Source organism: Ascaphus truei, chromosome 4 (genome assembly GCF_040206685.1).
Source record: "Ascaphus truei isolate aAscTru1 chromosome 4, aAscTru1.hap1, whole genome shotgun sequence".
Lineage (NCBI taxonomy): Eukaryota > Metazoa > Chordata > Amphibia > Anura > Ascaphidae > Ascaphus > Ascaphus truei.
This window is the reverse complement of record NC_134486.1, coordinates 10,264,424-10,291,919: the sequence shown is the minus strand read 5'-3', so window position 1 is coordinate 10,291,919 and position 27,496 is coordinate 10,264,424. Positions and strand designations below refer to the sequence as shown.

Below are 27,496 nucleotides of genomic sequence, written 5' to 3'. Positions count from 1 at the left end.
CTAAGTGTGTGTAAGTGTGTGTGTGTGTGTGTGTGTGTGAGTGTGTGTGAGTGTCTGTAAGTGTGCGTAAGTGTGCGTGAGTGTGCGTAAGTGTGTGTGAGTGTGCGTGAGTGTGGTCAGTGTGTGTGCAGTGTGTCAGTGTGAGCAATGAGCAGTGTGTGTGCAGTGTGCAGTGTGTGTGCAGTGTGGCAGTGAGCAATGAGCAGTGTGTGTGCAGTGAGTGTGTGCAGTGTGTCAGTGTGAGCAATGAGCAGTGTGTGTGCAGTGTGCAGTGTGCAGTGTGTGTGCAGTGTGGCAGTGTGAGCAATGAGCAGTGTGTGTGCAGTGAGTGTGTGCAGTGTGCAGTGTGTGTGCAGTGTGGCAGTGAGCAATGAGCAGTGTGTGTGCAGTGAGTGTGTGCAGTGTGTCAGTGTGAGCAATGAGCAGTGTGTGTGCAGTGTGCAGTGTGTGTGCAGTGTGGCAGTGTGAGCAATGAGCAGTGTGTGTGCAGTGAGTGTGTGCAGTGTGCAAAAAAAAAAATGTAAAAAAATTTTTTTTTAAAAAAATTTTTTTTTTTTTTTTTTTTTTTTTTTTAAAAAAAAACGGGAGCCACGGGAAAACCGCGTTATAACCGAATCGCGGTATAACGAGGCGCGTTATAACGGGGTTTAGCTGTATTTACTGACCATATAACAATATAACACAATAATCATACAAGGCCCCCCACAATACAAAACACACACCATAAACACCACCCTATTGGAACCTCCAAAGTACGGAGGAGCCCATGGCACCTAATCACTCTTGTGTCCACAGAACCAGGCCAACCCAAAGATTGTGTGTGGAGTAGCGCTACCCCCGTGTATGGCCGTTGGTGGAGCGCAAAAATGTCCCAAAGTATTAAAAGTAACAAAAAACATACAAAAATAAAGGTGTCCCGCTATGAGCTTAGTTAGTCGGTTGTGATCTTTAGTGTCAGAAGATGAGTGTTGTCTTTCCCCCTGGGTCCACACTTGCATAGGGTCCCACCGGTCACTCAAGGAGGCTTAACATAGTGTACATCATATAGAATTTCAATATTAACACACAATAACGTGGGGCAATCCCATTCACATTTGCCAAGCAAAAATAAGCATGTAGTGCATAAAGCACAGCAGGAACATGCTCTGACTCGAGATTCCATGCTCCCAGTCTCTCTGGGCGTCCTACGTCAGTTCCAGTGCCATGAGGAGAGAGGCGACATGTCAAGTCTCTTTATTTGCCGATGGGACTCTATGCAAGTGTCGACCTAGGTGGAAAGACCATACTCATCTCTTGACACTCCAAAGATCACGAACGGTCCACTAATTATAAGTGAGTTCACAGTGAGACACCTTTTATTTTTGTATGTTTCACTGATTTTTATTATTACTCTTGGAAATGTTGCGTTCTATGAACCTCAGGTTCACATCTTTTCATGTCGGGCCACACGCAACACCTACCTCCCTTCGCACACCTAAATCCACCCCAGATCATTTTCCCGTCACTGAAGAGGAGGTCTCTACGCTGCTCTAATCGTCTCACCGTACAACTTGCCCCCTTGATCCTATTCCATTACATCGCCTCTGCTTCTTCACTGGCACAGTATGCCCCATCATAACTCACCTTTTTAACCTCTCTCATATCTCTGGCACATTACCACCTTCCTTCATACATGCACTCATCATGCCAATTCTAATGAAGTCATCTCTTGATCCATCCTCTATCTAACTACCGCCCTATATCTCTTCTTCCCTTTGCCTCCAATCTACTTGAGAGGCATGTATACATATATTTCTCTTATTCCTGTCAGTCGTAGACACCACATCTTTGGAGCTGTCTGGCTCCTCCTTTTAGGTTCTTAGCTCCTTACTAATTCTCTAATTGGCATGAAAGTGTGGGGTTTAGGTCCAGACTTTGTCTAGGCTATTCTAAAATGCAGAATTTCTTCTTCTGCAGCCATTATTTGTAGATCTGCTTGCATGTTTAGGATCATTGTCTTGCTACCTGACCCAATTTTGCTTAAGCTCACGGACGGATAGCCTGACATTCTTCTCTAGAATCTTCTGATACAATGCAGAATTCATGGTTGTGACAATGATGGCAACCCGTCCAAGTCCCGAAGCAGCAAAGCAGCCCCAAACCATCACACTCCCACCACCATGCCTGCCGGTTGTGATGAGGTTACATAGGTTCTTCTGTTCGAACGCAGTGTTTGGTTTTCGCCAAACATTACGTTTCTCATTGAGGCCAAACAGTCCTTCCTTTGACTCGTCTATCCAGAGAACATTGTTCCAGAAGTGTTGTGGATCATCTGTGTGCTCTTTGCTGAACTTCAGAGGGGCAGCAATGTTCTTTTTAGAGAGCAGCGGTTTCCTCCTGGCTATCCATCTATGAAACTGTTCTTGTTCAGTCTTTTTCTGACAGTTGAGTCATGAACACTCACATTAGTCAAGGCGAGAGTGGCCTGCAGATCCTTGGATGTGACTGGGGTTCTTTGAGACTTCCTAGATGATTTACTGGTTTGTTCTTGGAGAGATTTTGGTAGGATGGCCGCTCCTGGGTAGAGTGATTGTGGTCTTGAACTTTCTCCATTTGTAGACTATTTGTCTGACAGTGGATTGGTGGAGCCCCAAATCCTTAGAAATGGTTTTGTAACCCTTTCTAGACTGATGTGCATCAATAACTGCTTTTCTGAGGTCCGCACAAATTTCTTTTGTTTGTGGCATGATGTGTTTCCGCATACCTTTATGATGAAGACCAAACTCACAACGTTTCTGATCTTTATCTAGGGTGGGGCCTTTCCCTGAAGATCTCACAAATTATTTAAACACCTTATTGTAATTATCTCCTTTAATTTAGCTGATAAAACCAGGGATTTCACTTACTTTACACATACCCTGACTCTTAATTTCTCATTGTTTTTCTAATTCATACATCATTTTGTTTCAAAAGACGTGGAATTGGTTAATATAAACCCTATTGGATATTTAAGAAAAGACTGGTTTTGATTCAAGAATGTTATCTTGGAGAAACTATGGCATTTCCGTAATTATCATTGGGGTTCATAAACTTTTTTTTTTGCCACTGTATAATACAGATGTGTGTATGTATATACACCATAAAAACAAAGGAAAAGAAGATTTTTCCAAGTTCCATTTTCCTAAAATGCATGTTCAATTGAAAACGTGCAAATTAAATAGTATAGGTGTGTAAAAAAATTAATAATTCTGGTACCCTCGCGTTTCAACTATAGCAGACCCTACTACCTAGTGAAATGTAGAATATAATTTCTTAGCAAACCGTTCTGGCTTTATATCACTTTCCAGCAGAGGGCAGTGATATTCTTTGAATAGTAATAATAAAGAACACTTATGAGCACATTCACGTGGTATACGAGTATCCTAACATCCGCCTTAACCCGTAATCACACAGCATACAATGCTTCCACTGCAGCCAGGGATTCTGGGTAATGACATGCAAATGAGCACTCCTAGAATGTGACTTGTTGCTTCTTATCCAGTTTAAAGGAGCAATCCACCCTAACTAACCTCCATTTTTTTCAGGATTGGAAACGGCGGTCGTCCAGAGCGTAATAAGTACTCTTTAGTACTCTTATTATGTATGTAATACTTCTTTATTTTTAAAGATGATTTAAATGGCAATGCAATAGGAAGCCACATCTGATGATGTTACAGCTTCCTATTGGCATTAAAGTTGGTAACCATTTTGTTTCCCCCTGGAGAGATTTAAATCTGGTAACTTTACTGGTAAGTATTTCAAATAGGTGGAACTGCTCTCTTTAATGTGGATTTTGCAGTAAAGCCTTGGTCAAAGAAGTATATGAGGAGCAAACCTCCTCATAGATAGCGGTTTCAACTGGGAAGTGGATAAGTAGCAAAAAGTGCTTGTTTAATGTAATTACCCAGAGTCCCTGGCTGCAGTGGAAGCTGTGTGGGAGTACTGGGTGAGGCAGGTTTAGGGGACCGGTCTGATGTGTGAATGTGCTTGTATGTGTTCCATACTATATTACAGTACTGTACTCTGTACGGTGAAGGATTACGTTTCGTTACTTAGAGTAGTTATTGTACCTGGTATTCTTTGCATCGAAAATATTTGTTCAGCTGAAGTTACTGGTGAAAATGGAATCCGTCACGATATTTCAGTTCATGAACCTGTTTTATCAATGTGATACATTTTTTAGTATCATTAGATATTACAATAATCCAAATGGGTGAACTGAGGGGGCTATAGTTTATTATTATTATTATTATTATTATTATTATTATTGTATGCGTTCTAAGAAAGCATGAAACACAAAATGTGTGACATAAAGAATCAATACCTCTTATGACCAAAGTGAACTATTGACAGCGATGTTTAAGGGGTTGCGTGTGGCTGATGTCTTTTTTTGTTTATTTTCTACCTAATTTTGGCAGACCTATATATTTTCTTTTTTATGTAGGCTACATAACTTACCTTTTATTTACGTTTTTGGAGTTGGAATGGTACAGGAAGTAGAAAACAGAAGGGGTGGGAAAAAGGGTTGGAACCACCAGTTAAACATATTAGATTAAACACAAATCAACATCTTATGAGGTTGTCACCTGAATAACCATTTAAACTATATCAATTGATCCAAGGGTTTCACACTTTATAAACGTTTTTAACATTGTGCTTGAAAAGAAGATACAAGTTTTTCCATCAACATCACTTCCTCTATTCGCTGCGCCATATGCATTTTTTGTTGCTGTTGATTGATTCTCCCTTGATGCTGAAATTGAGCATTTAGCCGCCGTTAAAATATAGGAGATTAATTTAGGATTGGAGGGACTCTGGTTTTCCATAGGTTTAGAGAGTAAGATTGTAACCTGTTCAAGAGGGATAGTGATCTTTAAAGTTTATTCAATAAACTTTTCAATCATTATCCCTTTGTACCTCTGCACAGGGCCCCTAACCCTCACGAGCCCCCTCTATTTCCCACCCTCTACCCATGTATTTTTTTCCCCTCTGTCACTCCCTCTTCCTCACTCATCCCGTCTCACCTCGCATGTATTTCTCTTCCTTGCGTCTCACTCTTACTCCCTCTTTTCCTCCCGGACTTCCCTCCCCCCCACTCATCTCACTCGCCCCCACCTGTCAATTCCCACTACTGTCACTCAATCCCCCCCACAAAATACATACCAAAAACCGCCACCCCAATACATAATAAAAATACACCCCCACCCCCAATACATACTAAAAAATACACCCCTACCCCCCAATGCATATTAAGATACCCCCACCACCAATGCATATTAAAAAGACCCTCACCCCCCAATACATATAAAAAAAAACACAGACTTACCTTGTGGATGGTCAGGCCGGGTCCTGTTGCTGTGGGTGCCCAGTGGCCGGCGCTGCAAGTTGGGCCCTGGCCAGGCATGGCTGCCAGTCCTCCCGCGGCCCGGGCCCCGGCTCTCAGCTGCGGTCCTCTATCCCTCTGTCCCACACAGAGCTTCCAACATCAGCACGCGCGCCGGAAGCTGGGCCAGGCTTCCGGCGCACTGACATCATAAGGGGCGTCGTGCAGCAGCATCGGACGCTCGGTGTGGGACAGAGGGACAGAGGCCTGCAGCTGATGGAAAGGACCGGCAGCCGGGCCTGTCCCCCCCCTGTCGGCAGCCCTGCCTCTGGACAATGCCACCATACGTGAGCTAAGTCACCTACTTTACCACATTTTCTCCAACACTGTTCTGTGAACTTGGAAACATGATGTTTGGGGGATAAGTATCATCGGAATATTATTTGATAAATTATTCTCTCTTGTTGTTGTGCAAATAGAGGCCTTGGAGGCATTGTCTCATATATCAACCCCAATCATCATTCAGAATCTCAACCTGTAGGTGAGACTCCCATTTTCTCATACAAGTATGGCTAGGAAGTCGCCCCATAGGAGCAAGTTCTTGATAAATATTCGTGATTAGGCCTTTCTGATATTTCCTGTTCATACATTTTGTTTTACAAATAGTTGTATTATGGAAGTATCATTTGAAGGTACCTAAATAGTTCTGCCTTAGGAAGGGTGTATTTGGAGAAAATCTCATTGAATTTCAATAGTTTCCCTTTAGACAAGTTACCAATATCCAAGATGTTTTTGTTTTTCCAAAGATCAGAATAATTTGTGTTCCAGCCTAAGGGGAACGTAGGTTATCAAATATGGGTGTATGTTGGAATGTTGAAGCGAGCAACCCAAACTTTGATTTGGCTGCGTACCAGATGTTTAATGTAAAAATGTGTTTGTGATGAACCTTGGGGTAAAGAGGGTAAAGATACAACTTATACTATATTTGTGAAAGCACTGTATGCCTGTCTGCATGGCCTCTGTCCCTAGGGGAAATCTCATTGGTCCCTTGGCCCGCCCGCCCCCGCACACCTCTCATTGGCCTGAGGCGGAGTGACGGGCCAAAGGACACACACAAACACACAAACACACAGACACACAGACAGACACGGTAGGGCGGGTGTTGTGGGGCTCACAGTGTTAGCAGCACATCTCCCGGTCTCTTACCCGCCGGTCCCGAAGGCTCCGCCTCTTCCTCCCCGAACATCAGCCTGAAATCCAAGTCATTCCCCCCCCCGGTGCTCCACTCACCTCCCTCCCCCCCCAGTGCTCCACTCACCTCCCTCCCCCCCCGGTGCTCCACTCACCTCCCTCCCCCCCCGGTGCTCCACTCACCTCCCTCCCCCCCTGGTGCTCCACTCACCTCCCTCCCCCCCCGGTGCTCCACTCACCTCCCTCCCCCCCGGTGCTCCACTCACCTCCCTCCCCCCGGTGCTCCACTCACCTCCCTCCCCCCGGTGCTCCACTCACCTCCCTCCCCCCCGGTGCTCCACTCACCTCCCTCCCCCCCGGTGCTCCACTCACCTCCCTCCCCCCGGTGCTCCACTCACCTCCCTCCCCCCCGGTGCTCCACTCACCTCCCTCCCCCCCGGTGCTCCACTCACCTCCCTCCCCCCCGGTGCTCCACTCACCTCCCTCCCCCCCGGTGCTCCACTCACCTCCCTCCCCCCGGTGCTCCACTCACCTCCCTCCCCCCCGGTGCTCCACTCACTTCCCTCCCCCCCGGTGCTCCACTCACCTCCCTCCCCCCCGGTGCTCCACTCACCTCCCCCCCGGTGCTCCGACAGGCAGTGGGCAGGCAGCCTGCACCTGCCACGCGGCACCTAAGATGGCGGCGCCCGGAAGGACCCCCTTCCTCCCTCGCGGACTAACTAAGATGGCGGCGGCCGGAAGGAGAGGTGACGTGTGTGTGTGTGTGTTTGTCTCACTGTGTGTGTCTCACTGTGTGTGTGTCTCACTGTGTGTGTGTGTGTGTGTGTGTCAGTGTGTGTGTGTGAGTCACTGTGTGTGTGTCACTGTGTGTGTGTGGGGGGGACACTGTGGGTGTGTGTGTGACACTGTGTGTGTGTGTGTGTGACACAGTGTGTGTGTGTGTGTGTGTGTGTGTGTGTGTGTGTGTGTGTGTGTGTGTGTGTGTGTTACACTGTGTGTGTGTGTTACACTGTGTGTGTGTGTGTTACACTGTGTGTGTGTGTGTTACACTGTGTGAGTGTGTGTGCCCCCCCCTCCTGTCCACTGCCCCCCTCCTGTCCACTGTCCCCCCCCTCCTGTCCACTGTTCCCCCCCTCCTTTCCACTGTCCCCCCCTCCCGTCCACTGTCCCCCCTCCTGTCCACTGTCCCCCCCCTCCCGTCCACTGTCCCCCCCCCTCCTGTCCACTGTCCCCCCCCTCCTGTCCACTGTCCCCCCCCTCCCGTCCACTGTCCCCCCCCTCCCGTCCACTGTCCCCCCCCGTCCACTGTTCCCCCCTTCCCGTCCACTGTCCCCCCTCCCCGTCCACTGTCCCCCCTCCCGTCCACTGTCCCCCCCCTCCCGTCCACTGTCCCCCCTCCCGTCCACTGTCCCCCCTCCCGTCCACTGTCCCCCCCTCCCATCCACTGTCCCCCCCTCCCGTCCACCGTCCCCCCTCCCATCCACTGTCGTCCCCCCTCCCGTCCACTGTCGTCCCCCTCCCGTCCACTGTCGTCCCCCTCCCGTCCACTGTCCCCCCCCCTCCCGTCCACTGTCCCCCCCTCCCGTCCACTGTCCCACCCTCCCGTCCACTGTCCCCCCACCCGTCCACTGTTTCCCCCCACCCGTCCACTGTTCCCCCCCCCGTCCACTGTCCCCCCCCCTCCCGTCCACTGTCCCCCCCCCTCACGTCCACTGTCCCCCCCCCTCCGCCCACTGTCCCCCCCTCCCATCCACTGTCCCCCCCTCCCGTCCACTGTCCCCCCCCCTCCCGTCCACTGTCCCCCCCCTCCCGTCCACTGTCCCTCCCCTCCCGTCCACTGTCCCACCCTCCCGTCCACTGTCCCCCCACCCGTCCACTGTTTCCCCCCACCCGTCCACTGTTCCCCCCCCGTCCACTGTCCCCCCCCCTCCCGTCCACTGTCCCCCCCCCTCCCGTCCACTGTCCCCCCCCCTCCGCCCACTGTCCCCCCCTCCCATCCACTGTCCCCCCCTCCCGTCCACTGTCCCCCCCCCCCTCCCGTCCACTGTCCCCCCCCCTCCCGTCCACTGTCCCCCCCCTCCCGTCCACTGTCCCTCCCGTCCACTGTCCCTCCCCTCCTCCTGTCCACTGTCCCCCCCCCTCCCCTCCTCCTGGCCACTGTCTCTCCCCCCTCCCCTCCTGTCCACTGTCCCTCCCCCCTCCCCTCCTCCTATCCACTGTCCCTCCCCCCTCCCCTCCTCCTGTCCACTGTCCCTCCCCGCCTCCTGTCCACTGTCCCTCCCCCCTCCCCTCCTCCTGTCCACTGTCCCTCCCCCTTTCCCCTCCTCCTGTCCACTGTCCCTCCCCCCTCCCCTCCTCCTGTCCACTGTCGCTCCCCCCTCCCCTCCTCCTGTCCACTGTCCCTCCCCCTCCTGTCCACTGTCCCTCCCCTCCTGTCCACTGTCCCCCCCTCCCCTCCTCCTGTCCACTGTCCCTCCTCCCCTCCCCTCCTCCTGTCCACTGTCCCTCCCCCTCCCCCCTCCTGTCCACTGTCCCTCCCCCCTCCCCTCCTCCTGTCCACTGTCCCTCCCCCCCTCCCCTCCTCCTGTCCACTGTCCCTCCCCCCTCCCCTCCTCATGTCCAATGTCCCTCCCGCCTCCCCTCCTCCTGTCCAATGTCCCTCCCGCCTCCCCTCCTCCTGTCCACTGTCCGTCCCCCCCTCCCCTCCTCCTGTCCACTGTCCCTCCCCCTCCCCTCCTCCTGTCCACTGTCCCTCCCCCCTCCTCTCCTCCTGTCCACTGTCCCTCCCCCTCCCCTCCTCCTGTCCACTGTCCCTCCCCCCTCCCCTCCTCCTGTCCACTGTTCCTCCCCCCTCCCCTCCTGTCCACTGTCCCTCCCCCCTCCCCTCCTCCTGTCCACTGTCCCTCCCCCACTCCCCTCCTCCTGTCCACTGTCCCTCCCCCCCTCCCCTCCTCCTGTCCACTGTCCCTCCCCCCTCCCCTCCTCCTGTCCACTGTCCCTCCCCCCCTCCCCTCCTCCTGTCCACTGTCCCTCCCCCCTCCCCTCCTCCTGTCCACTGTCCCTCCCCCCCTCCCCATCTCCTGTCCACTGTCCCTCCCCCCTCCCCTCCTGTCCACTGTCCCTCCCCCCTCCCCTCCTCCTGTCCACTGTCCCTCCCCCACTCCCCTCCTCCTGTCCACTGTCCCTCCCCCCCTCCCCTCCTCCTGTCCACTGTCCCTCCCCCCCTCCCCTCCTCCTGTCCACTGTCCCTCCCCTCCTCCTGTCCACTGTCCCTCCCCCCCTCCCCTCCTCCTGTCCACTGTACCTCCCCCCTCCCCTCCTCCTGTCCACTGTCCCTCCCCCCTCCCCTCCTCCTGTCCACTGTCCCTCCCCCCCCTCCCCTCCTCCTGTCCACTGTCCCTCCCCCCTCCCCTCCTCCTGTCCACTGTCCCTCCCCCCTCCCCTCCTCCTGTCCACTGTCCCTCCCATCCTCCTGTCACCTGTCCCTCCCCCCTCCCCTCCTCCTGTCCACTGTCCCTCCCCCCCTCCCCTCCTCCTGTCCACTGTCCCTCCCCCCTCCCCTCCTCCTGTCCACTGTCCCTCCCCCCTCCCCTCCTCCTGTCCACTGTCCCTCCCCCCCTCCCCTCCTCCTGTCCACTGTCCCTCCCCCCTCCCCTCCTCCTGTCCACTGTCCCTCCCCATCTCCTGTCCACTGTCCCTCCCCCCCTCCCCTCCTCCTGTCCACTGTCCCTCCCCCCTCCCCTCCTCCTGTCCACTGTCCCTCCCCCCTCCCCTCCTCCTGTCCACTGTCCCTCCCCCCCTCCCCTCCTCCTGTCCACTGTCCCTCCCCCCCTCCCCTCCTCCTGTCCACTGTCCCTCCCCCCTCCCCTCCTCCTGTCCACTGTCCCTCCCCCTCTCCCCCCATTTCCCCCCCCCCCCCCCTTTTCCTAGCGGGAAATTTAACTCCCGGGCAACGCCGGGTCTCTCAGCTAGTGTTTACTATAATAGGACTCTCAATCCACCCAGCAGCACAGCTTTAGGTCTGAATTCCAGTATGCAATCTGTGAGAAGGCAGAGAATGTTTCTTACCGTCCGGTCCTGCGAGGCCTAGCCTGCTTTTGGACTTAGTAAGACTGACAGCGCTACTCTTGGTTTCTTACCCTGGCAGACAAATGAAATTGTCCTTTTTTTGTAACTTTTATGTGTTTAAGTGGCATAGCGACTGGGAGGGCCTGGAGTTGGTACAGTAATGTTGGCAAGATGTTCATTTTGATTGAATTTCTGCGTCCTAGCCAGGAAATGTGGAATTTATTCAAAATTTGGAGATCCTTTTTAGTTTGGGCAAATAAGTTGGGATAGTTATATTTAAATCGGCAGTGGTAATTTTTGGTCCTGTATCTATACCCCTAAGTATTTTAGATGGGGGTCTCTCCATTTGTAGCTAAAATGTAGTGGTGGCAATTTTCCTTTGTGCTGAGGTAGGGTTAGATTTAGGGCTTGCCAGTATTTTGTGGTCTAAAAACTTATCAATTTCAGAAAGAGAGGCCTGTAAGTTAGGTAGGTCTCATTACTGATCCCAATGCCCTGACTATTTGGGTTTCCCTGGTTGCAGAGGCTTATGGCTCTATTGTGGTCCTATTGGTGATTTGTATTTCATTTGCGTTACCCCCAGGAATTGTTACGGTTGCTGCTAGAGAATTATTGAAGGCCTGAATCCCCTTAAGATCTAGGCATTCAATGCCAAATACCTGCAATGTTTTGTTCAGCAAGGTCCAATAGATCCTACCAAACGCCTTATTAGCGTCACAGCTCAGTAAAAAAGGCTTTAGCGTTTTTGTTCTATAATGTTTTCCAAGTGTTACCAGTAGCCTGGCATTCACTGATAAATCCCACCTGATTGATATGTATAAATCTAGTACGAATCGAATTCAATCTGTTGTCCAGCATTTTACTGTATATTTTGAAGTTTGGGTTTGATAGAAATTGACATATAACTATGACCACAGCCCAGTGGGTCTTTGCCTTCCTTATGTATTATTGCAATATTTGCCTTAGACATTTGCTCAGGAATTCTCTTCCCTCCAGGAAGGAATTAAATAGATCTGACACACATGGGGACAGAATATTGATGTCATTCTCCTGACACATATTGGATGTACCACCCGGGCCTGGGGCTTTAGCTGCCTTTAGTCATTTGACCGCTTCAGCCAGATCAGTCTTCGTTAATGTAGTATTTAGATTAATGAGATCCTCCCTTGTTAACTTGGATAATGTATTGTCTAATATTTTTTTCTAAGGTAGTATGTAACCATGGAGAGCTGAGACTTGGGAACTATTTGCTTTCCTCTGTCCGCTCACTTTTTTTTTTTTACATCACTGTGTCATTACCAAGTGCTTATACACCTACACTACTGCTCCCCCACCTACACTCCCGCTCCCCCACCTACACTACCGCTCCCCCACCTACACTACCGCTCCCCCACCTACACTACCGCTCCCCCACCTACACTACCGCTCCCCCACCTACACTACCGCTCCCCCACCTACACTCCCGCTCCCCCACCTACACTCCCGCTCCCCCACCTACACTCCCGCTCCCCCACCTACACTCCCGCTCCCCCACCTACACTCCCGCTCCCCCACCTACACTCCCGCTCCCCCACCTACACTCCCGCTCCCCCACCTACACTACCGCTCCCCCACCTACACTCCCGCTCCCCCACCTACACTCCCGCTCCCCCACCTACACTACCGCTCCCCCACCTACACTACCGCTCCCCCACCTACACTCCCGCTCCCCCTCCCCTTAACCTTATCGGCTCTCTGAGAACAGAGTTGCCGAAGGGTAAAAAAAAAAAAAAAAAAAACACACATTTGATTGACAAACACTTCTGCATTCAGAGGCCAAAATGTGTCCATTCAACAACCGCTTCAATAGGATGCTTTGGACTTTTTTGTGAGTGCCTCCTTTATCACCTTCAATAAAACATTCAGTATGGTCCAAAAACGGCCATATCTTCAGTCCCTATTAAATGCAGAAATATCCCGGTTTAAGGACACTCACTTTAAGTACACTCGCGATTAAGGACATATCGCCCAATAGGCAAACGGCAGCTCGCGCATGCGCCTGTCAGCACGTCCTGAATAGCAAAACCGGCTCCCTAGCTGCACCGAAGCTGTGCGCAAGCGGGGAGACTATAGAGCCTGTTACACATGCGTTATTTACATTAGTTACGCACGTATATGACGATTGCAGTAGAGTACATGCATTGTTAAGGGAGTGCATCACTTTAAGTACATTTTCGCTTTACATATATGCTCTGGACCCATTGCGTACGTTAATGCGGGATATGCCTGTAAGGTCATCTGAGAGAAATGTGAAAGATATGTTGGAAAGGTCGAACTCCTAGTGAGACGGAATAAACGTTTTCAGAGCCCAATGAGAATATTTCAGGGGGGGGGGGTTGTGCAAGAAATGATTGGTCTGTGTGGTTGATCAGGTCAATAAAAAAAAAAAACTTGTATCTATTACTCCAGGGGTTCTCAACTCCAGTCCTCAAGCCCCACTTGTTCTGAAGCTGTGATATACTTAAAACCTGACCTGCTGGGGGGGAGGGGGGAATTGAGGAGTGGCGTTGAGCACCCCTGTATTAGATTAGTCATCTTAACTGAAGCCCTCCATTGCCCGGTACTTATTGGAGTCAGAAATGCAGCTTCTGCACATTATATTGGGATCCCCTACCTCCCACTTGCTTGTCTGGTGCAGCAGCTGTATATCTGTTTTCCAGGTTAGAGAGAGGAAGGTGCACTGTTAACTACATATCCTGTGGCTGGAGACCATCCACATTCTACATAACCAGTCATAACACTAGGATAGTCGGGAAGGAGATTTGTTGTTGCGCTTGTACTGTCTGTACTGTTCTGCTAGCAGGGTATATCCAATATCATTCAGTCACATCTGTACCTGGTCGTGCAAATTCACTTGTAAACGCATACTGTATACAGCATTCTTTATTTTTCTATTCTTGCAATTCTCACTAAAAAACATTTGATCACAACAGAGACATTCACACAGACATTTAATCACACAGGCTTCTAGTTTTATTTCTGTGTGTTTGCAGAAGTGTATGAATTTACCAGTGGACCATGTCAGACTGCTGCAACATGTGAATGAAGCAAATGCTCATTGCAGAAAACATGGGAGGAATTTTTAATGCACAGCCTTATTCATGAGTCCTTTCACTATGTTTGGATGGAGATAAAAGTGCCTAGCATTATTACTGTAGTAACATGTGTTGGTAGCCAATTGAAGCAGTTATTGGGCAGTGTATCAGGATTTTTGTGTATGCTAGAAATTGAAGCAACGTATTATCACTTGATATTATTTTGTTTTTTAGCTTGTTCATTGGTTACACTGAGAGTTGACCCAGTAGCCTTTCTCTTGTTCCCTGTGTGTCCTCCGCAGAGGGAAAGCACATGACGGCTGATCATGAGATTGAAGTTTATTCTGCCATTTTAACTACTTGGGAGCATGTCGCTATATTTCCCCCCTCTCCCTGGCCTTGTGTCTACTGAAGCTGCACCGTGCTGCAATTTGAGATATTTTAACCATTTGTTCTCCATGGATTGCCTCTGAACAGTGGTGTTAATGTATTTTTTTTAACCCGTATTTTAGCACACAAAAAAATTCTCTTACGATCTGTATTTTCTGATGACTCAGGTTACATAAGAAAGTTTCAGGCTGTGAAACATCAGAAGGTGTACTATCTGCATTAGGGATATAAGAATCCCAGGCACCTAAAATTTGACCTGTGGTTCAGTGCTGATCAGGTCAGTAACTGCCGGGACCAGCAACAGTGCAACCTATCCTGTTTTGCTAGAGACCGCAGAGCAGAATAGAACGTGCTGTTCCTGATCCCGGCAGTGATTAACTTGCAGCCAGCGCTGCACCACTTAGTCCAGCCGAGAGGGGGAGGGAGTGAAGCAAACCGCTTCGCCCCCCTCTCCCTGCTCTGTATTCTGTCAGCGAGTGTGTCACGTGTGTGCGCACCACTGGTTTACACTGGCGTACACACTCTTACATACTGGCGCTCAACAAAACTGACTCCTAAAAATTCTACGTGGCTCCTAAGTGTTTAATTTTTTCTTTTTTTTTCTTTTGTCCACCACTGATTTCTACTTGTAGACCTGTCGCACATGAGTACATTTAGACCCAAATGTTATGAATGAAAGGCCATTTGCCTTCAGCTGCTAGAAGGTGTCTTTATGGAACATCATTGCTTCAGGCACTTTTTAATTTTTGTGTGTGTAGAAGAATGGAAGCGTAAGATTTTCTGGAGCTGAACTGCGCTAGTCTCATCTCTAGGGACTCTACAATTCCAGGAACAAAAATGTATATTTTTTAATTTGCTGTTTTTTTTGTCTTTTGGGATATCCCAGGTGAACCCCACTCCTGTGGGCAAACAGGAAGCTGCAATATCATCGGGCATGGCAGTGCGGCTAACTGTTAGATGATCTTGGCCGCTATTTTAATTTTGTTTTTCATTTCCCTTGCACATACAGTACTTACATTTCTCTGGAACCAGGTCGCCAACGGAGCTGGGAATAGTAGAATTCGGCTCTGGAGGACCTCCCCGTTCAGATTATATATCGATATCTAAAATTGGGGAGAGGAGGAGTGTAAAGAGATTTGGAGACCGCATAATCTTCTACGACAGATGCATGACATTTCCCTTTCTCCACGGAGAACGCCTGATGAGATGAGGGATGACACGGACTTACAGCTGGCAGATGAAGTGCCCTTATGACATTGTTACTGTTTTTAATATAATCCGGTCTGAACCTATACCAGCCTGGTACCCAGCCTGCATCTTTTTAATATTTCATTGGGACAGAGGCACTTCAGGCTTATGTGAGGTGATGCTACCTCGTGCAAGGTGTCAGGTGATCACAAAACGTTGTTGAAATATTTCGTTTTTTCAGTAATTCTGGGGTAGGGATTAAAGTCTCTTGCCACATAAAGTATACGTGACATTGACTTAGCCTGTAATTTGAGGAAACGTGAAGATTGATTTTAGTCCGTTCTGAATTAGAAAAGGATGCCCACTCCCATGGGGATGGAACAGTCTCTTACTGTATTGTTATTGAAATGAACATGCCTAAATGCAGCAGAACCTGAATGGAAAGCCAAACTTACCATGTTACAGCCTAGAATACAAGATCTCTCCCCTTTTCTCCTCTACCCTTTCCTCTTCTCTCCCCCTCCTACCCTCCCCCTCTACATCCTCTCCTCCCCTCCTCCTCTCTCCTCCCCTCCTCCTCTCTCTTCCTCTCTCTTCCCCCACTTCCTCTCTCCCCCCGTGATACTTCTACCCCTACATAGTCTGTCAGTGCGAGGAATGGACACGTTTCTTTTACTCCAACTGCCCCACTACTCTAAACCAGCTGCTGCAGTTGGGGCAATTTCATGTCGTCTTTGAACTTTTTGCTGCCAATGGTTGTTGCCACCTGCGTGGTCAGCACATTTTAATATACTAGAATGAGCTTCGTCCTTTAATTAAAGTTTTATTGCCCCTGGTTCCTGTTGTACACAGATACCAGATATGTATAGGTCTACATCAGTGTTTCTGAACCAGGGTGCCGCAACCCTGTGCCAAGGGTGCTGTGCCCCCGTGGTAAAAGACAGTCGACTGCTCATCTGGGGTGTCCTGCGATGTCTGATCGCCTTTACTTGCTCTCCTCTCTCAGCCAGGCCCAGAGGATAGGCGGGTCACTGCCTGAATGACACAGATGCATGCTCTCATTGACAAGTCATTGAGCCGCTAGAGACCCCCTCACAAAAGTAAAATAAAAAGTAAAGTCCCAAGGAATTAAAACTTGTGTGCATGCCTTTCCCTACAAACATGTGATGGCTGGGAGTCTTTGTTATAAATAATGTACATTTCTGAGAAGAATTATCAACACCATTAACTTTCATCTTTGCAATTAAAATCCTCATACCAGCTCAGTAAGCATGTAAATGAAATGTGACATGTAATGCCCTGGGCACGTTGATACAAATCTATGTATATGTATAGATATGTATATGTATATCTTTTCATAGGGTTTTGGCAAATAGAGGTCCCCAGACATGTGCGACTAAGTAAGGGTCTTTAATGCTGAACGCAAAAGGTGCACCTCATTGTTGGCAAGGCAAAGCTAACTTCTAGCACAGGGGATGGCAAACTTTTAAGTTTGCGCCTGACTGCCAGCTTCCCCGCCCACCCTCCCCTGCTCTGCTTCCCCTCCCACCCTCCCCTGCTCTGCTTCCCCGCCCACCCTCCCCTGCTCTGCTTCCCCGCCCACCCTCCCCTGCTCTGCTTCCCCGCCCACCCTCCCCTGCTCTGCTTCCCCGCCCACCCTCCCCTGCTCTGCTTCCCCGCCCACCCTCCCCTGCTCTGCTTCCCCGCCCACCCTCCCCTGCTCTGCTTCCCCGCCCACCCTCCCCTGCTCTGCTTCCCCGCCCACCCTCCCCTGCTCTGCTTCCCCGCCCACCCTCCCCTGCTCTGCTTCCCCGCCCACCCTCCCCTGCTCTGCTTCCCCGCCCACCCTCCCCTGCTCTGCTTCCCCGCCCACCCTCCCCTGCTCTGCTTCCCCGCCCACCCTCCTCTGCTCTGCTTCCCCGCCCACCCTCCTCTGCTCTGCTTCCCCGCCCACCCTCCCCTGCTCTGTTTCCCCGCCCACCCTCCCCTGCCCTGTTTCCCCGCCCACCCTCCCCTGCCCTGTTTCCCCGCCCACCCTCCCCTGCCCTGTTTCCCCGCCCACCCTCCCCTGCCCTGCTTCCCCGCCCACCCTCCCCTGCCCTGCTTCCCCGCCCACCCTCCCCTGCCCTGCTTCCCCGCCCACCCTCCCCTCCCCTGCTTCCCCCCCCACCCTCCCCTCCCCTGCTTCCCCCCCACCCGCCCCTCCCCTGCTTCCCCCCCACCCGCCCCTCCCCTGCTTCCCCCCCACCCGCCCCTCCCCTGCTTCCCCCCCACCCGCCCCTCCCCTGCTTCCCCCCCACCCGCCCCTCCCCTGCTTCCCCCCCACCCGCCCCTCCCCTGCTTCCCCCCCACCCGCCCCTCCCCTGCTTCCCCCCCACCCTCCCCTCCCCTGCTTCCCCTCCCACCCTCCCCTCCCCTGCTTCCCCCCCCACCCTCCCCTCCCCTGCTTCCCCCCACCCTCCCCTCCCCTGCTTACCCCCCACCCTCCCCTCCCCTGCTTACCCCCCACCCTCCCCTCCCCTGCTTACCCCCACCCTCCCCTCCCCTGCTTACCCCCCACCCTCTCCCCCCACCCTCCCCTCCCCTGCTTCCCCACCACCCTCTCCCCCCACCCTCTCCCCCCACCCTCCCCTCCTCTGTTTCCCCCCCACCCCCCCTGCTCTGCTAACTGCTCTGCTCCCCCCCACCCCCCCTGCTCTGCTTTCCCATCCACCACCCCACTGCTCTGCTTTCCCCCCCACCACCCCACTGCTCTGCTTTCCCCCCCACCACCCCACTGCTCTGCTTTCCCCCCCATCACCCCACTGCTCTGCTTTCCCCCCCACCCACCCACTGCTCTGCTTTCCCCCCCACCCACCCACTGCTCTGCTTTCCCCCCCACCACCCCACTGCTCTGCTTTCCCACCCCCCTGCTTGTGTCTGTCCTTACCTTGGCTCCGGCGTCAAATGACGCGGTGGGATCATGTAACCCCACTGCATCATTTGATCCCCCCCCCCCCCCCGAAGCCAAGGTAAGGGAATTTACAAAGTCCTCGCATGGTCCCCGGCATTTAATTTAAATGCCTTGGGGAAGAGCACGGGCCTCAGTAACCGCCGCGCCCCCCCTGGAAAATCTTGCGCCCCCAGTTTGCGCACCCCTGCTGTAGCGTACAAGTGTCCTCATGAAACTATATTTCCTGAAAATATTCAGACATTTGGGCATTGGCAGCAAGTTTGCACAAAACTATTTCTGACCGTGGTTTTTAAAAAAAAAAAAACAGTGATCTTGATACTGTTTTCCTCTATTTACACACACAGATGTTGGCATCCTTGGCAAGACAAAACTCCCCCCGTACCATAAAAGATATCCCCACAAAGTACAAACGTATATAATGTCTGGAAGTGCAGACATACTTGTAGGACATTTATCTTTTCCTAAAAGAATATCTTGCCTAAGAATCACCTTTTCACTGCCACAGCTGGTTGGTACCTAAGGTACTAATACAATTTTTGCAATAAGATTTGTAGCCCCCGTTTCTGTGTGCCCTAGCAAAACATACAGAATATCAACGTTTCATTTCATATTGTTGTTGGCCCCACATCCATATTCATCTCTGAGATCTCACCAATCTACTTAGTATGCTAATTTGTTTACTTTATAATGCCATATGTTATGGCTTAAACCGGCAAAATGTAGATGGTAGTATATTATATACACACAAAATTCTGTTGTCTACTTTTTATAAAATGTTTACTACATTTTCGTTTAGTTAATGTTTTTACATAGGGAAAATCGGATTGTGGGTTCCAAAGTACCATGAGACAGATTTGTACACATGGCTGAACCCAGACGCACCTTCTGTTTCCTGAAATTAGACAATTTTAGGAATCCAGGGATGTGTCCCTTTCATTTTACATTACAGGTGCATCCGATTTTCAGAAACCTCACAGACAACGATCGCTTCTTATTCAATGCAGAATAGAAAAAGGCACATGCTTCATGTTCATCCTATGAAAGGAATCCAGGACATATCTGTTACTCCTTTCCTAAAACTCAATTGGCTTTACACACTGCTTGCTTCTTCTGCAACAGAAAAATGGAGGCACATACGCTGCACAGGTTTTCTCTCCAATAACAGGATTTGTGGATATATATCCATATACTGCTCCCAATACAGGACTCATGAGAGCACTCTGCTGCCATGATGTAGCTACTAAGTCACGGGGCCCCTGGATTGCCAGGCTCCATGATCTGGTGACTGCATCCTGGGGCTTCCAAAGGGCAAGATGTGCCATCCGGTGTCTCATGGCATAGCACAGCTTAGTAAATATGTGTCGTAATCTTTTAATACATTTAAAGTTAGTGTGCAGAGGAATATACAATGTTTTTATTAATTTTTACCATTAGAATTCATTCGCAAAGTCCAGTTGTACTCAACAGTGCATTAAAAAGGCGAATTCAGAACGGTCACAGCTCCAAGTAACGATGCATGTTGTAATGTTTGCTTAATCATGTGAGAGCCAGCTGGTGCTCTTTAACATTGTTTGCTGATTTGGTAGGATGTTTTCTAGTGTAGCTATCCCCAGCATAATGCTGTGTGTTCTGTGTGTTTGTCTTTTTACAGAAATCCCCAGCGAAAAAGATAAGTCATGCGATCAGTAAATCTCTTGGCTGTGTTCCCAGCAGAGAGCTGCCTCACCCCGTATTCCCCGAGCACCCCGAGAAACCACTTGACCTGGCTCATATAGTGTAAGTAGAGGGTTGTTATAACCACTAGTCTCCTGGCTTAATATGAACACTTACCGGACCATAGTGTGTTTGTTGATCATGTAATCCTTCACTGGTATAACAATGCATAGCTACTGTACCAGCTTTCCAGTGCCACAAGTTCTGCCACAGAACTGGTTAACCACATACATTCTGAAATATATAAAGCATCCTTCTGGGGCCTTTCCTGCTTTTCCATCAGACAAATCACTGTATGAATTTGTATACTGGTTGTTGTTGGTTTGGTTATGTACAGTAGTCAATGAGATATCTGTGGAAAGGGCGCCAGTGGGAATGTGACTTGCACACTTAACTTGCTTCCCTTCTTGCTTGTAGAAACTGGACACTATTTTTTGTTACACATTAGAAATGTATCTCATGTCTGAAGAACTTATTCCCATGATCTGTTATTTGTAGTTATTTGTTATTTATATGATTGTCAGGTGTATTACTACTGTGAAGCGCTATGTACATTAATGGCGCTATATAAATAAAGACATACATACATTTATTTCATAAGTATCTACCATTAATACTGTTTCAAATCAAGTGTATGTTACAGCTCTAAAACAGGAATTAAAAATAATTTCTTTCCCTATCTTGGTGGTCTCCAATGTCATTTCATTGGATATTTTACATAAAATTTTCTGTCCTGAAAAAAAAAGGGGGTCTTGAAAGTCCATACAAATTTCATTTTATCTATCTCTGGGAATTATGCATAATAGTACATTAATTTGTCCACCCCTTTAGTAAGGAGGTGCAATTTATTCTAGATGGGTTTTAAGTCACGTTCGTGATATTCCTCGTTAAAAAGTAGGTGAACTTCATACTTGAATGACGGGGATATAGAGAATAGCTGAGGGTCTACAGTCCAGGCGGAGAAACTTATCAATGATCTTGGAATACGAAAGGATTGGTCAAGATTATCAATAGTAAAATACGGCTAACCACTACTAAGGAATGGGTTATTATGTTTGATGACATTGGCAAGAGTTTCCTAACATTGTTAGGAGCGATGACATGATCGAAATGTGCCGATACAGTGTTAAAGGAAAACCTTTACAGTGCCGGGGAACCTCTCCACTTCCGCTTCCAACAGAGCGGCTCGTCCAATCTTCCCCTAGAAAATGAGTAAGAGCCAATAACATTCCTGGCAGGGCATAAGGGCACTCTAACGGTTAGAGAGTCAAAAGCTAACACACATTCAAATCAATGGCATGTTTTGCAGATTGATTAGCTGCTTTGGACTGTCTTGAATAAGGTCCATAGAAATTAGCCATGTATCTGAGCACTGGGGCACTAGTCACAATGTCTTGTTTGGGCTCATGTATATAACTAGACCTACTGTAGAAACCTTTGCCTCTTTACTTACCTACATTATTCAGTGCTCAAGCATCTACAGTAGTAAGAGTTGAAATATTTCCTCATGCCTTGTGATTTAAGATCAGGAGATGTATTCAACACGAGTTATCCAAAAATAAAGGATTGATAACACCTGCTCTGCTATCACTGTCATCTTTCATTGAGTTATAATTACAGCATCTGTTCTGGTAACAGTGTTTCATTGAGTTATTAAATCTAGTCCGTAGCATATAATGATACGTGACAGGGTGAATGCCGATCACATAATGGTTCCTATTGTCAATAATTATTGAGCTTAAATTGTATGTGCAGTTAAAAATAACATCTTCTAAAATGTACTGCATGGCTTGTAGTTATACTACTTGATATACTGTATACGTTTTGTGACAAACGCCCCTCCTTTGTATCGCTGACGCCTGTCTGGGTTCTTCCCGACACAGTCTTCTAGGGTTAATTATACAAAAACAGAATCATGCAAAGTTGCTTAACTCGGGCTTCTGCCTGCTTTATTTTCATCCAAGTAAGGGACTGCAGCTTTAACATGTATAGGCAGGAGGCACTCGGCTATTAACATTCAGCGGTTTTACTCATATCAGTGTTATAGCATTTCACACACTGTCATTTTTAAGAACCAAACCAAATCAAATAAACAAAACCCTATTCCATTCAGGGATCTAACTACACAGCAGAATCAGCCTCTCTAACTGCTGCTGGGCCAACTAACCTGGTTCCCCAGCATAAAACAATGACCTCTCATTTAGGGTCACTAGATAAAGCATATAGTCTTTTAGATACGGCAATAAACATGTGTTTGTCTTATCTGTTCGTGGTGGGAACTCGGTCCCAAGTGTCCAGGCAAATCCTCTGGTACTTTGATACTTGAAGGGGCCGTCCACCCCGAACTGGATGCAGGGGAGCAGCGAAACCCCTAGTCTCCAGGCTCTAAGAAGAGAGACTGAAATGCAAACCTCTCTGCTCTAAATACCTGTGCATGTGATTAGAAGAGCAGGTGAGGGAGAACTAGACACATTGTAATCTGTGGCCTGGATTTTCCATCCACCAGCCTGAGTTAATGTGAAGCTGTGTTATGGATCATTTTGCACAATTCCTGCACTTTCTGACCTAAAACAGGGCAGAAAGCTGCATAACATCTTTGGACTATGTCACAGTATATAGATACATATATACGCACACAGTGGTAACGCAAGTATATTGAAAAAGCCACAGCAGCTGCTTGGCGTATGTTAACCCTATTCACTTTAGTGGTCCTTTTTACAATTTAATAAACTTTTCTGTTGCATTTATCTTGACAGGAAAAACAATAATATCCATGATTAGGTTTATTACTTCTATAGTAACTCACAATTTGAGACAGCTATGAAAATAGCTTCAGCATTTTCTCCATACAATCTAAATTAAGTTGGGGTGTCACAGTTTCACATCCCAATTGGATCATCTGTAATACATGAACTACTTTGGTGGGCGATGTTTTAGAGGACTGCATGGAATGTGTTATTTACCCAGATGCTGGCTTCTCTCTGTCATCTTATATTACTGCAAAGTGTGCCTTTTGTGTCCCTACTGGTTTAAAAAGTAGGATTACACTGTCCCCATTAGGAAAAAAATCTCGTGGGATAAAGGTTGCTAAAGGCACTATTACATGGATGAGTTAGATAGGCCTCTAGGGATAAAGGGTAGCTTAGAGTTCGGTTTCCCTGAAGGAGCTATGAACCGAGATGCAGTAGGGGGATAATCATTCCTATATCCTTGACCTGTTAATGGGCCTTGTAGTACTTTGAAAGTTAACATGTAACATTGTTATATAGTCTTGATTCCTTTTGGTTAATCAATACAACTCTAACACTCACTTAGTCATACTTTTTGTTTCAAGTTTCTAAAATTTTAATTCTAGACTGTACTATTAAGTTCATATGATCTGTACTCACAATGCCCCCACCTTGGGATTATTATATAGGAAGTTATTGTTTCTGCTTTCGCTTTATGTCCTTAATGTAAAGTAAATATAACACACACGTGTGTTGCAGCTCTAACTTTCTTTTTCTTTCCCCTTATATTTATCCAGATTTAGAACATGTTCCACGTATAAGAGCTTATTAACAATAAACAAGGTGCTATTAAAATATATGTATGTATATCTTTATGTAGCGCCAATAGAGTACTGAGTGCTTTACAAAGACAATACAGGACAGGGAACTATAATACAAAAAGTGCAACAATTCAGACAATAGGAATAGAAATCCCTGCCCTGGAGAGCTTACAATCTAAGTGACATGATAGGAGACTTAGAGACAGCAGGTGAGGGAATAAGTGCAGTAGATAGTAGTGCTTGGGAAAAGTGACTGTGGGACAGTAGCCACGAGTCCAGGCTATTGGGATACTTCATTTAAGAGGTGATTTTAAGGTTTGTCTTAAAGATGGGGAGAGAAGGTGCTTGGTATGAACTGTGAGGGAGTTCCACTGGTAAGGGGCAGTGAGGGAAAAAGGTTTAAAGCGAGAGAGAGAGAAGTAAGGGTGGAAAGGAGACAGTTATGGGTAGAGCGCAGGAGATGAGCAGGGGCATAGCGTGAGATCAGAGTTTATATGTAGGGAGGAGCAGATTAGTGCCGAGCCTTAGAGGCAAGGAGGAGAACTTTGTGGGTGATCTGATACTTGATGGGAAGCAAGAAGAGGGGTTTAAGGAGGTGATCAGCAGATACTGTTTTGGGAGAAAGTGAAATTATTCTAGCAGCTGATTTTTGGATTGATTGCAGGGGAGAAAGTTGTGAGGCAGGCAGGCAGGCCTGTTACAATAATTCAGACGGGAGAGGATATGGGCAAGCATTAGAGTCATCAGTAGATTGACAGAGGAAAGGGCAAATCTTGGCAATATTATGGAAAATGGTAAAGGGAAAAGTCAAATGCCACTCCTAGGCAATGTCCTTTGGGGACAGGATAGATGGTAGTACTGTTTACTGTGATTAAAAGGTGTGGTGTTAGGCCAGATTTAGGGGGAAATATGAGGAGCTCTGTCTTACACATATTAAGTTTAAGGCGGCGGAGCACCATCCACGAGTATATAGCCAGGAGGCACCCCGAGACTTGGGACTGGATTGCAGGAGTGATGTTAGGGGTGGATAGATCTATCTCTGAATCGTGTGCATAGAGAGGATACCCAAGGCCAAAAGAGTTGATGAGGCTATCAAGTGATGGTATGTAGAGAGAGGAAAGCAGAGGTCCCAGAATAGAGCCCTGAAGTACACCAAAGACAGATTGACAAAAGACGAAGACATGTTAGCAACAGAGACCGAAAATGTGCGGAGAGAAGTAAGATGAGAACTAGGATAGGGCTTTGTTACGGATACCAAGAGAGTTTAGAAAAGGCAGGAGAAGAGAGTGATCGACAGTATCAAAAGCAGCAGAGAGATACAGTGCGATTAGTAGTGAAAAGTTACCGTGGGATTTAGCTTCATCTAGGTCAGGGGCGGCCAACATGACGGGGAGCTGGAGCCAGAATTTATGTCTCATTGTCAAAGGGCCACAATAACAAAAACGTTCAAATGAATTCCTGTATACACTGACACACAGCATAACCTGACCGTGTCAGTGTATAGTGCGGTCAGGTTATATACTTCGTCAGTGTATAGTGCGGAGTATAACTTTACGGCACTATACACTGAAAGCTTATGTAGCCAGTGGCACTATACACAGGGCATGACCTGATGGCACTACACACTGCACAGGGTATAACCTGACGGCGTATAAGTGGGGAGGGGAGGTTGGGTAACGCATGGGATGTGGAAGGAGAGGGTGATGCATGGGAAGAGAGGGATACAAATGGGATGGGGAGGAAGAGGGGGTGACACATCAGGAGAGGGGGTGACATGGGGAGATGGGGCAGTTGAGAATAAAAGGGGATGGGGGCAATTGTGTGGGACAAGGGGGGCAGTGCGGTCCTACCTTGCTCTCCAATCACATGGAGCTCTCTGCAGACAGGGTGCATAGTCACTGTACTCTGTGCTGTTTGGGAGCCCTATAACACACAAGTGCTGAATTGCGCTCTTACAAACCCAAAATAATAATAGTGCATAAAATAGTGCACAGAAAATTTAATATTAATAATTAATAGTGCACTAATGTGACAAAATATAATGGTGAACTATAAGTGATGAGGAAAACAAACGCACACAACCCTTAGTGAAGACTGTTTCAAAAAGTCTTCTGCACAAACTTCTTTCACAAGGACCAGGGGAGCGTCGTAAGTAACCATAAAAATAAAGAAACATCACATAGTGTAGTAATGTTAACAAAATGTTTAGACAATAAAGTGGGCTCGCAAATGGCTACTCACAATAGAGTAGAAATGTCAAGCAGCCATCCAACTCTAGGGGTGGATGTTTCCATAGGTGTGTAGCAATATTCAGCAGCCAATCTCAAATGAAAAAGAGCAAACCAATGTGTAGAAGAAAGATTTATTGACACACAGTGAAATACAATTCAAGGCTTACACTTAAGATGGTTTTCCAGCGCAGTGTATAACATGTAACAGGTGCACAGTGGGTCGTGATCTCCCTGTGTACAGCACTGCTCTCCGGAATACTTCCGCATCCACAACCGGGGGTCACACGTCACTTCCGGTGCGGCTGGAACCTCCGGACTCGGTGGTGCAGATGCGCTCTTGGTGCTCTCTCTCACAGATCCCTTGCTGAAACACTCTACGCGTTTCGACGTTGGTTGACACGGATTCGTCAGGAGTGATGGTGTGCTGCATCATGGGGATTTATATACCCACTTGCCCTACCTCTAATTAGACATAATCAGCTATCACACTTAGGTTTAACCCTAAATCGGCAGACATGATTAGGTGAACAATCCCCTGGTATTGTGGCAGACCTATATCTTTACACATAATAAAATAAAATATGGTGCCTAAACCTAATATCAACTTAAATACAATACAGTTTTAATATAACACATAAAAATGAAATAAAAAACATTTACTCAATATAATAAAATGTGACTAAACATCAATCACAAATTTATATAATAAAACATCTTAAAATAATTATTAAATTAATACAGTCTATATTTGATTAAATGGATATGTTATCCCCAAATATCATTCTCCCTAAATAAACTATACTAAAGGAGACGTTGATTGATGTTTCTCGGAAAGAATAGACAGGGTGCATATTCACTGTACTCTGTGCTGCATGGGAGCCCACCAGGGGTCGCTAGTCCATAGGAAGTCAGGAGAGAAGCTGGTTGGGGGGCGCTCTGGCTTTCCCTCTTCCATGTCTCTATGGTCTCTGCATTGTGTGCAAATAGACCCTGTATTTTTTTCCTTCTGGGGCCTCACATGAAACACTGAAGCGCCACACGCGGCCCTTGAGCGACAGGTTGGCCACCCCGATCTATATCATTGGCTACTTTAGTAAGCACCGTCTCTGTGGAGTGAGCTGTACAAAAGACAGATTGTAAAAGGTCCAAGAGGGCATGGTATTAAGAAAGTTGATCATACGGGAGAACACGAGACGTTCTAGCAATTTGGAGGCAAACGGCAGGAGGGATTCAGGGCGGTAGTTGGTAAGACACGTAAGGTCTAGGTTGTTTTTTTGAGAATAGGTGTGACTGCTGCATGCTTAAAGGAAAAGGAGAAAGTGCCAGAGGTTAGGGAGGAATTGAAGATGTGGGTGAGAAAGGGGACTAAGAAGTAAGCGATCTGACAAGGTGCGAGGGAATGGGATAGAGAGGGAATGTGGTAGAGGGAGAAGAGATCAGCTTAGAAACTTCCAACTCTGTAACTGGAGAAAGGGTGTCAAAAGTAGAAGGAGGTGGTTTAGGTAGAAGCAGGGAGGAGAAGGAACTGTGGGAATCTCCTTGTGGATAGCATCCATCTTGCCTTTGGAGTAGTTGGTGAATGCTTGGGGAGAAGTGGAGGAAGGATGTGAAGTGGGAGGAGAAGGTCGGAGGAGGGAGTCAAATACAAAGAAAAGACTATGTAGATTGGATTTGTGAGTGTTGATGAGGTGGGGATAGGATATCCCTGTTGAGGTGGGAACTAGGAATTTGTGTTGACTCATTCAGACAGCAATTAAAATGTCTTCTATTGGCCAGTATAACTATCCAGTAGCAAAT

General features: G+C 48.2%; 1 protein-coding gene across 11 annotated transcripts in view; it reads left to right on the top strand.

Moving 5' to 3' along the window:
• Positions 1-27,496, top strand: part of DTNB (dystrobrevin beta) — a 339,918-nt gene that overhangs the window by 124,815 nt on the left and 187,607 nt on the right. For 8 of the 11 annotated variants that reach the window (XM_075595326.1, XM_075595324.1, XM_075595325.1 and 5 more), the window contains one exon: positions 19,857-19,981. The exons of 2 other annotated variants lie outside the window; for them this stretch is intronic. In XM_075595326.1, the coding sequence (XP_075451441.1) occupies positions 19,857-19,981 (125 nt within the window). Of the gene's footprint in view, positions 1-15,073; positions 15,583-19,856; positions 19,982-27,496 lie in introns of those variants that run through there. One more of the 11 variants, XM_075595329.1, reaches the window with a different exon arrangement.